This window comes from Mesocricetus auratus, unplaced genomic scaffold (assembly GCF_017639785.1).
Source record: "Mesocricetus auratus isolate SY011 unplaced genomic scaffold, BCM_Maur_2.0 Super-Scaffold_100676, whole genome shotgun sequence".
Taxonomy (NCBI): domain Eukaryota; kingdom Metazoa; phylum Chordata; class Mammalia; order Rodentia; family Cricetidae; genus Mesocricetus; species Mesocricetus auratus.
Genome location: NW_024429266.1, coordinates 15,644,229 through 15,655,642, shown reverse-complemented (window position 1 = coordinate 15,655,642; position 11,414 = coordinate 15,644,229). Strand labels below are relative to the sequence as shown.

General features: G+C 44.4%; 1 protein-coding gene and 1 pseudogene across 1 annotated transcript in view; one reads left to right on the top strand and one right to left on the bottom strand.

Moving 5' to 3' along the window:
• The first annotated feature begins 3,984 nt into the window (after positions 1-3,984).
• The window catches only part of Catspere (catsper channel auxiliary subunit epsilon), a 102,424-nt gene continuing 94,994 nt past the window's right edge, over positions 3,985-11,414 (top strand). Inside the window, exon 1 of the mRNA XM_040737409.1 lies at positions 3,985-4,092. Coding sequence (XP_040593343.1) covers positions 4,028-4,092 — 65 coding nt within the window. The 5' untranslated portion in view covers positions 3,985-4,027. The remainder of the gene's footprint in view (positions 4,093-11,414) is intronic.
• Positions 10,096-10,799, bottom strand: LOC121136672 (annotated as a pseudogene).

The window sequence follows — 11,414 nt, the reverse complement described above, 5'->3', positions numbered from 1 at the left end:
CCCCGCCCCGCGGGCCGCCACCCTCCCGCCAGGCCCCGCCCCGCGCTCCGCCGCCCGCTCAGGGCGGGACCACTTGGCGCAGGCCGGAGCCGCAGCACCGCCCGCAGGCGCCGCGGCCTCAACTGCCGCCACCCCAGGGCCGAGGCCACACCCCTCCCCCGGCCTGGCGCGCCGCTCAGCCGAGAACCGCGCGAGAGCGGCGAGCAGAGGGCGGGGCCGATAGAGAGCTCCGCCCTGTGCGCCCCGCCCACCAGCCCCTCCCGGGGCTTTCAAACTCCAGAGGCGCGGAGGGACGTGAGGGCCGTGAGGGGCGTGAGGGGTGTGGGACTACAACTCCCAGCATGCAGTGTTGCGAGGCGGCCATCTAGGCGCAGCGCCATGATGTCATGATCTACCGGTTCCGGTCTGTGAAAGCCAATTTTGTTTTCTGTGTTTAAAGACTTGGTTTGTTCAGGAGCGAAATACACTTACAAAACATAAGCGGAGATTTAAAAATACATGGAGGCTGGAACGGAGCCTAATACATTTAGAACTAAAATCAGGTCTAGAAGTGAAAACTCAAAAGCAGAGGAAGTAGACGATATTAGGAAATGTAGAGATCAAGTCCTAATCTTCTCATTTTACAGTACGCATGGATGAGTCAGTTAGCCACGTCATATCCGTAATGCACCTGTTTTTTTCTCCCCACAACCATATTTTATAAAATACATCCTTTCTACAAAAGAATTTCTCTCCCTCTTACCCCCCCCCCGCCCCCTGCGCCCGCTTTTTCCCTCTTGAAGTATTGGATGATCAAATCCAGTCCTTTTAATCTGAGGCGACTACTCAGCCACTGAGTTATTCTCTCCAGGCCTTCAGACTTTTGTATAGTGCTTAACTTGCTCAAATAAGGATTGAAACGGTACCGTTGGCATTTTGTTTGCAGATTCAGTTAGCTATGTGCTTCCTCTATGTTCTGCTCTCAGTGTCTGTATTGTGGCTGATTTCAGAGTATGTCTACTGTCTATCTAAAGTGGTTTTTAATGTGTGTATGTGTAAGTGTGTGAGTGTGAGTGTGTGTGTGTGTGTGTGTGTGTGTGTGTGTGTTCTATGCACATGCTCGTGAAGGCCAGAAGAGGGCATCAGATCCCCTGGAGGCGGAGTAACAGGCCATGGTGAGCCATCTGATAACAGGTGCTGAGAAGAGCATGCCCACCGTCTTCAAGAGCTCTTAATTGCTGAGCCTCTTCTCTAGCCCCTGATCTAATGTTTCCACTGCAACCCAAATTAACTGTGACCTAAAATTTCGATAAGAATTGCTTTGAAAAAACACTAAGAATAAGGAACTGGGGTGTAGCTCACTGGTGTAGAGTGGTGATTGCTTACTAGCACATGCAAGGCCCGGGATCTGATGCCCACTAGTACAGATAGAAATGGGATGGAATCGCTCTGCATACTGTCTCCCAATGTGGGGACACTGTCATGGTCTCGGGGAGAGTCCATAAGGCCAGGTTAGCATTTGCTATTTCTCATAGTCACATGCTAAGCAGGCCTGCGTCTTCTTAGATTCTGATTCGGAATCACCATAAGCTGTGCTTGCCACTCCTGTGAGACTGTGTTATCATGAACCATTGAGAGCCTGCTACACACCAAGACTGCTGGGCACTGTGATACAGTGAAACAAGAACACTAGCAGAAGCCCTAAAAACGATCTTCCACTTCCGTTTTCCTGTTCTGATATCTGCCCTTGATAACTATCTTAGCATGGCCATGCCATTGGGAAAGTTCCTCCATTTGGGTTACATGGTGTCAATTTCCTTGAAACCACAGTAGTTAGCATTATAGAACTAAGGTCATTTGTTTCCCTAGATTCCTGTCACACACCTCTATACCCTGTTAGGCCATACATCTAACTTTTTTTTTTCACACAGGGTTTCCCTGTATTGTTTTGGAGGCTGTCCTGGAACTTGCTTTGTAGACCAGGCTGGCCTCAAACTCATGGAGATCCACCTGCCTCTCCTCCCGAGGGCTGGGATTAAAGCATGCGCCACCAACACCCAGCTAATCATCTAACATTCTTAACTACTCACTTGGTAGTCCTACCAAACGCCAATTTAAGGACAAAGAAAGGAAACCTTTCCACACCTCCTCCCGCCCACTTCCTGCCCTGTGACAATCCCAGTTTATAAGCAGACAGGGGGCTGGGACCCTCTGCCTGTCTTCCTCCCGAGCAAAGGTGTCACACTGTCTGAAGTCCCTCGTGACCTTGTCCACCTCCCCTTCTCACTCACCCTTCAGCTGACACCCAGGAATTTCAACTTTAGCCCGAGGTGCTAGCACTTCCGTTTCGGAGCTCTGCGAATGAGATGGTTGCATGGCTAATGAACTGTGTCTTAAGTTCAACCTATGTCACAAACATAGATCAATGTCTTATCTCCACTAGCACTCCCTTCTCCAACTGCAAGCCAGCACAATGTGTCTTCAATGGCCCAGCCTGCCCCTATCTTAGGCTTAAAAGCCAAAGCCATCTTAAAGACAAACTAGGTTCATTGCTGATTATGATTCAATCTGTTCCTGAAGGACTGAGCTATATCCCACTGGTAACCTTAACTACAAATGGTTCTGTAATGCCTGTTCCAAGAAATGGCAACTATGCCTTTGTGGCAAAAAGTATAATTATTTTTGCAACCCTGCCTTTGTTTCAAAAGTTTTTTTGACCACCTATGACTACCTTGTTGTGACTACCTGTTGTTATGACTACCTTGTTATGCCCACCTTGAAATCATGTCTTTCTTTCAGGAGGTTGTTAGGACAAACTTGTTATGTTTATGTTCTGCTCCTATAACCCTAATGAGTTTGCCCACCAAATCCCCCATTTGGAAGCCTCCTACCCCCAAACTGTAATAAAATCCTTGTCTTCCTTATGGCCAGTGCTGACCTCTCAAACCCTGTCTTACCTAGAGGCAAAAAAGCTTGCTTTACTTTAATTAATTTGGTCATGATGTTTTGGGTAGGTGGTCTTTCTCCTCCCATATTTGGGATTCTTCAGAGATAGACTTCAATGGATAAGACAAATACACCAGCCCATACTTTTCCTGATACTAAACTTCACTTGTGGATCAAATAGCTCCAAGGCCTCCAAATCATGTGTAGCTATTGGATGTATTCCTCCCTTGACTGTCACACTTGACTCCCTTCAAAAGGATTGTGTCTTTCTGTGTAATCAATAAACTCACTAACTCTGCTAGACTTCTCCCCAAATTCTTCTCAGTGACTGCTTCAGTGTCAGAGGTGTACGCTGAGTTGTGTTTCCAGAAAAGAATGAAGATACAACTGCTGCCTTCAACACGGAAACATACATTGCTACATGATAATTGAGTTTGTCTCGAGCAATAATGTTGTCACATGTATTTTGTTTTTAATTTCAGGAACACACACATTGTTCTTTTCTGTCCATTTCCCCCCTGCAAAATAAGAAAGATGATTTTGTTCTAGTTTTGAAATTAGATGTAACGTTTGCTTAATTATTTGAGTCTCATACTTACTATGCTAGTTAGCTTTTGTCAACGTGGCACAAGCTTGAGTCACCTGAAAAAGGGAACTTCCAATTGAGGAATTGCCTCTATCAGATGGACCTGTGTGCAAGTCTGTGGAACATTTCCTGGATTAACGATTAAGGAGGACATAGCTCGTTGTGGGTGGTGCCAGCCCTTAGGGGCAGGTAGTCCTGAGTACACCAGTAAGCAGCATTCCCCCATGGTTTCCAACTCAGTTCCTGAGTTCAAGGTCATCCTCAGCTACTCAGAGCTTGCCGCCAGTCTGTGCTATACACGGGGAAAAAAATCATCTGTAGTTTCTCTTTTATCGTGCCAACTCGGATTATTCAAAGTGGCCAACTTTTCGGGCACTCTAGGAGCCGGTCTCATGTCCTATGCGCACGCGCACTCACTTTCTCCCGCCCGGAGCGTGCACAAGCAGACTGGGACCCCAGAGCGTGCTGACCCGGGTGGCGCTGCAGAGGCGGTTGCTCAGAGGTGGAGTTGGCGCCATGTCGGCCCGGGAAGTGGTGGTGCTGCTGTGGTGGTTGAGCGGCTGCGCCTCGGCAGTGTGGAGGTAGAAAGATGCATCCCGGGCCACTGACCTTGCAGACCCCCGCCTGCTCCCAGCTCCCCCTGATGACCTGAGCTCTTCCTGGAGTCTTTAGAGACCGGGTTCTGCAGAAGGGCGGTGGTACCCACTCACGTTGCTGCCTTAGATTATTAAAAAAAAAAATAGTTACATAGATAGAGAGATAGATGTAGATGGATGGATGATAGTATGCACACTTACATATGTAAGGCCATTTATATGAAAGTATATGATATACTTTGAGCACATCCGCCCCTTTCCTTTTTTTTTTTTTTTTTTTTTCTGGGTATTGATGCCCTGCACCATCCTCCTCCGCCCCCATGAATTCTTAAGTGCTCCCTGGAGCTGTATCCTTGTTCCTCCCCCAAAGTAGAACCAGAGATGACTAGGGAGGGGCATTTTACTTCCATCTTATTTTAAGAAATTAAAGCGAAGTGGTTCTAGAGAGTGTATTTACTAAAATAGAAATGCTGTATAAACGTGATTTATTCCCAAGTATTGATTTAGAAACTGAAGAGGTTATAAAGTCCCGAGAGATCCTTAATGCAGGTTTGGTTGTTTTTGTTGTTACTCAGTATTCAGTAATCACTAGCTAGAAAGGAATATCAATATATTTTAAGTTTCAACGCGGGTTAAAATGCATCTTTAACCAGAAAAATCATATTCTTCGAATATGCTATATAAAAATAAGAATTATCCCCCAAAATTAACATTTAACATGACCAACAAGAAATCAAACAATTGTAAAGTTTTCTTTACCATGAGGAAGGGGGGACAGTCATTCGACAATAGAGTGGCCATAGAATAGCATGTGGGTGCACAATGAGCACCAGCACTCAGAGGGCCAAAATTCAAAGCAAACTTAGGCTAAATAGTTAAATTATGTTTAAAAAGTTAATTAAAAGTCGAATACAGAGGCTGGAAAGATGGTTCAGTGGTTACAAGCACCGGCTGCTCTCCCCGAGGACTCTAGTTCCATTTCCAGCCCACTGCCTGCTTACAACTGAGTATCAAAGGATTTGGCGCCCTCTTCTGTTCTCCGCGGACATTGCATGTGTATGGTGTACAGACATAGGCGGGCAAAACACAATACACATTTTTAAAAATCTTAATTGAAATTAAATATAAGAAAGAGTAGCCATTGGCACAAATGAGTGAGAACGAGCAACAGCATTGTGTTCTGATACCTTTACAGGCCTTCTTTTCATGGTAAAGGTAACACATTTGTGGATTGAATGCAGTCTTACATTTAGAGCGCTCAGCACAAGCTAACCATAAAATAAATCACCGATGACAGTCTGAGAGCTTTAAGGATGGCCTGTGAACGCAGGGAATTTGTGAGATCTATTGAATTTTTGCTTGTTTTGTTTTGTCTTGGACACAGAGAAGTCGCCAATGATATCTAAAGGACCAGATAGCAAATACATTAGATGTTTCCTAGCAATAAAATCTTGCTGTATTTACTGAGAGAAGACGGCACTCTGGGTGTGGTGTTATATGATGTATATACTGAATGTATATGTATATATGAATGTATTTACTGAAAGTACAACTCCCAGACTACAGTAAGTCACCCCTGGTCTTATCCATAAGTAAAGGAGTGCTAACATCCAATTCCATGTTGGAAAAAAATGTTATTTTTTTCTCAACAGAATATCAGAATTGTACTTTTTAATAATATTCTCTCTCGAATTCACTCTGTGTGTGTGTGTGTGTGTGTGTGTGTGTGTGTGTGTGTGTGTGTGTAGGAGCTGAAGCAGAGTAATTTGGGAAAGTGTTGGGTAAAATAGGAATTCCATATAAATGTAAGGAAATACAATTCCCATATAATGTATTGATTTAAAGAATGAAAAGTTTGTGCTGTTGTGCCTAAGGCATTGTCCACCTTTATTTAATTTGCTTAATTAACTATTTATTTAGAGACAGGTCTTGCCGTGTAGCCCTAGGTAGGGTGAAAATCACTGTGTAGACCAGGCTGATCTCAAACTCACAGAGATCCATCTGCCCCTGCCTCCAAAGTCCTGGGATTAAAAACAAGTGCTACTGCCCAACCACTGTCTACTTTTATTTTGATACAGGTTTTTTTCACTGGCCTGGAACTTAGCAAGTGATTAGGTTAGCTATCCAGTGACTCTAACATATACCCTCTAATGTGGTTAGAAGCAGGCACCTCCGTGCCTGGGTTTTGATTGTATGCATTCTCCTGCTGCTTGCAAGGTAAGCTGAACTGTGTACCCAGCAATAATATTCTTCCAAAGGATGAATTTTGGGGACTAGGGATATAGCTTGATGTTAGACATGCATGAGTCCTTAGGTTCAAAAGATGTTGGAGGAAAAAAATAAGTGATCGATTTCCTGAAACTTAACAAAATGAATTTTAAACTGTTTCATCATTAGCTATTTTGGTAGGTGTCTTGTATGGATGGAATCTTCCCTGCCCCAAGTTCTTTCTTCCATTAACTTTTGTTTACCATGTTTGTTAAATAAAATTCACGGGAGGCTATTGTTTTGGAGTGAGTTCCTGAGTTAGGTTGAATGCAATGAACAGAAATGGAGACACTCATGATAACGTCCCCATCTTACTGGGCCAAACCCAAACGGTTACTGAGCTCAGAAATCAGGAGAGAGGAAGAGCCAAACAAGTGGGCATGAGTTAGAATCACAAGGGCCTTCTCTCTGCTTTGTCCTTGAAAAAAATAACTGGAGCCGACCTGACATGGACTGCTGTTTTCCATCGATTTCCCTGTTCCCATCTTAGAGGTGCCAAACGACCAATCCACATTTCATTCTTAGTTTCTCCCACACCCTCTCTACTCCGCTTATCAGAACATGTCTGGTATTTTATGAAATGGAGCGTTGTCAATTCTGAGACTGCACATAAACCTGGCTGAGCTGTTCCAGTTGCTATAATGTTGTCCTTTGGTGAGTTCTAAATTCCAGTGGAGATGGGTATTTTCCAGAGTGATACTGGTCATTTAGTTTCTTTTTCCACGTAATCCAGACCCATTTTTAAAACTTTGAGATTTTATGCATATGGGTGTCTTGCCGGCATGTATAACTGTGCCCCGTGTGTGCAGTTCTCAAGGGGGCTAAAAGGGGGTGCTGGATACCCTTGGAACTGGAGTTAAGACATCATGAGGCACCATGTAAGTGCTAAGAATCTCATCTCATTCCTTCAGAAGAACAGTCAGTGCTCTTGACCCCTGAGCCATCTCTCCAGTTCCCAGATACATTTTTAGACCAGCACCACTTATTAAATAGTCCCTATTTTCTTAATCAATTGGACATATAATGTCTGTCCCACAAAGATCTTCAGTATGGACATGGGTCTGTTTCTGGGCTTACTGTCCTGTTCTGTTCCATTGCTGAGTATGCCTAAACCCTCATGCAACATTCTAGTGCTATAATGTCATGAACTTGGATCTCTCCCTGAAAGATCCTTCATTCTACGGCCAGAAGTCTTAGTCCCTCGGGGACCTGGACACAGTCACATAAAGTTGAAAATAGGTTATCAGCTATTACATGAAAGATTCTTTGGAGATTTTTTATGGGAATTGCAGTGATTCAAAATGACATCTTTAGGAATACTAAGTTTTCCTATGAAATCAGCATCCTGTATCCATCTATATATTCTGCAGAAATGGGTTCTGTGTTTTCCCTGCCCCTCTGAATTTGTTATTCTTCTGCTGCGGGGACAGAAAGCCCTATGAAAGCAACTTAAGGGAGTAAGACGTTATTTCCTCACAGTATGAGAGTTCGGCTCACCATGTCAGGAAGCACGTGCCACGATAGCTGGTCACACTGAGGCCACTGCCAGAAAGCAGAGAGAGATGAACGCTGGTGATCACCTCACTTCTATCTTTTATTGTTTAGTAAGGACGTCCCATGCCACCTCCATAAAACTGTTCTGCCCATGTTTCCTGTGGGGCTTACTACCTGAATTAAACTAATCTAGAAACTCCCTCATGTCACCTCCAGAAGCTTGTCTACTAGGTGATTCCAGATTCTGTCAGGTTGACAAGATTAAACACCATAAAGCCCCTCTTTAAGGAGTGGGCCCAGTGCCACATGCTAAGCTTGCATTCAATAGCTGATCCATGCCCCCAGCCTGCTTTTCTTTCTTTCTTTTTAATATTTTATTTATTGTGTGTACAGTCTTCTGCCATCATGCCAGCAGAGGGCACCAGATCTCATTCAAGGTGGTTGTGAGCCACCATGTGGTTGCCGGGAATTGAACTCAGGACCTCTGGAAGAACAGTCAGTGCTCTTAACTTCTGAGCCATCTCTCCAGCCCTTCCCCCCCCCCACCTGTTCTTCAATCCTGATTTCACTTTATTTTCTTATTGAATTTCCTAGGACCTCCAAGCAATATCTGTCTCTTACTCAAGATTTCTCTTAGAATGGCAACCCTTGATTCCTCATTGAGCAGACTGTCTGCACTGAGTGCAGGAGGGTGTCCTGTCACTATGCAGGCAGTCTCTTACATTAAGGACACTTTTTGTTTGGTTAGCTGGTTTTGGTTTTTGTCTGTTTGAGACAGGGTTTCCTCTGTATAGTTTGGGAACCAATCCTGGAATTCACTTTCCTAGATGGTGGTGGTACACACCTTTAATCCCAGCACTCAGGAGGCAGAGACTATGTAGATCAGCAAGCCTCACATTTACAGAGATCTGACTGCCTCTGCCTCCTTAGAGCTGGGATTAAAGGCTTGCCCCAGCACCATCCAGTAAAGACACTGTAATTATGAAGTCACATCAAAGCTTGTCACTGTCTTTATCTCTTGAAGCAACTGTATGAGCTTTCCCTCTAATACTTGTAGTATGTTTCATCTATAGATTTTCCTAGTTACATTAACAGTTACTCAGTTGATATAGATCCAGCTTGCCGTGGTTTGTTTGCGTCCGTGCCTTGTTGAATTCAGATTGCAAATATTTATTCCTGATATTTGTATGTATGTACTTGGGCTTTGGGTTTTGTTTGGTTTGGTTTTAAAAAGACATGTATTTTTTACCATTATTTATATGCTATATATGCATGGAGACGTGTGCATATGAGCACAGTACCCACAAAGGCTAGAGCTGTCAGGGCCCCTGGAGCTGGATATACAGGCAAGTTTTAGCTGCCCAGTACAGGTGCTGGGGAATGGACTCCAGTCCTCTACAAGAGCAATATATACTTCTAACCACTGAGCCATTTATCCAGCCCCCTCCTGTTGTTCCCTTTTTAAATTGTTGCAGCCTTTTACGCCACGGCTGTCCAACTCTGCCACTACCAGCAGCTGTTAGGCTGCAAGAGCTGAAGCCTGGGGGAATTCTGTTCCCTCAGGCAGCAACTCTTTCAAAGCTACTCAGGGAACCTATCTAAATCTCTGTCCCTCTGAAGAAAAGATTCAAAGGCTGAGGTGGAATGCTGTGCCTCAGAGAGCTGAACAGCAAGCAGATTACCTCCTCTCCTTCTCGTGTCTTTCCAGAAGCTCAGATGCTTCTCCTCGCCCTCCTCATAAACTCTTCTCCATCTGGCTCCTCCCTACCACTTCCTGTCAGTTAACTGCTGACCCAGCCTCCTGACCAGAGGCGAAATTTATTTAACCAAATAAATTTTTACATCATTAAACAAATGTTCCAGAGTATAAACAGCTTAAAATAATGTTCTACAACACACTCCTACCCCCACCCCAGCAAGGTCTCACTATGTAGCCCTGGGTGATCTAGAACTTTCTGTGTGGGCCAGGATATGGCTTTGAACTCACAGAAATATGCCTGTGTCTGCCTCCCCAGGAGCTGGTATGAAAGGCAAGCACCAACACGTTCAGTGTATCGTGGCTTTGTTCGTGGTAACAGCATACTTAATAAAAACAAGTCACAGAATGTTACCTCTTTTCCAACTCTTTGAAAGTGTTTACCTAAAACTGGCATAATTTGTCCCTGGAAAGTTTTCTTTGTTTTGTTTTGTTTTTTTACTTTTATCTTCATTTATTTTATGCTGAATTTATTCACATGCCATAAGTTTTTGTTTCTTCAGTTTCTTCTAAGATATCTTTTTCTTCTGTACAACCTTGTTTTCTGGCTTTGGAACAATCTGTTCCTTCTCCGTGAGGATCATCTGGATGTGGCAGGGAGAGTTCATGTATGGGTTAATCCCCCCGTGAGCTTTGTAAATTTGTCTATGCATCTTAGGTGTGTTGTTCACCTGGATGTGTTCGATGACCAGAGAATCTACGTCTAGACCCTTAAGCTCAGCATTACTCTCTGCATTTTTAAGCATGTGCAGCAAAAATCCAGCACTCTTTTTTGGTCACCAACCCTGTGTCCAGCCCCACTGTTTGGCCTGGGCGCACCTGCCAACTCCACCATTGTACCGCCGGAATGGCACACATTGCTTCTCCAAAGTGACGCCGGGCGTTGGTGGCGCATGCCTTTAATCCCAGCACTTGGGAGGCAGAGGCAGGCGGATCTCTGTGAGTTCGAGGCCAGCCTGGTCTACAAGAGCTAGTTCCAGGACAGCCTCCAAAGCCACAGAGAAACCTTGTCTCGAAAAACCACATCTTTCAGGTATTTGGTGGCTTTTAGGATATGCATACCTTAGATGGCCTGGGCAGTTTCACGGGTATTCTTAAAATGAACCTGGAGATTTGAACCTCTTGACTTGCATGATTTTGTAGGGTTTTCCAGGTCAAGAGAGTAGTGAACCATCTTCACAGGTTAGATACATTTTTGTTCGCATTTTTAAAAAAATCCCTTCTATATTGGTGGACTTCTTCTGATACTCATTCTCTCTCTAGCTCACCCACATCCTCTCTCATTTTCTGTTTTTGTTTTTGTTTTTTTGTTTTTTTGTTTTTCGAGACAGGGTTTCTCTGTGGCTTTGGAGGCTGTCCTGGAACTCGCTTGGTAGTCCAGGCTGGTCTCGAACTTACAGAGATCCACCTGCCTCTGCCTCCCGAGTGCTGGGATAAAGGCGTGTGCCACCAACGCCCGGCTCATTTTCTGTTTTTGAAGCAGGGTCTCACTGCAGAGCACAGGCTGATCCTCCTGCCTCAGTCTCCTGAGTGCTGGGACTAGAGACATAGACCATCACACTCAGTTCTGCCATCTTCAGACAGTTAACTAAAAGTTTGGGATCCTTGTCCTTTCTCATAGGATTCTGTAAAATATCAGTGCCCCGTATAGCATTGTTCTGTTATAGCTCATTAAAAGTCTCTTTAATTTGTCTTCAAAGAGCCAGGGCTAGAAGTGGATGTCAGGGCCATAATCCATCTGCACACCTCTCAGATCCATTTCCAACATTAACACATTAAATAACTGACA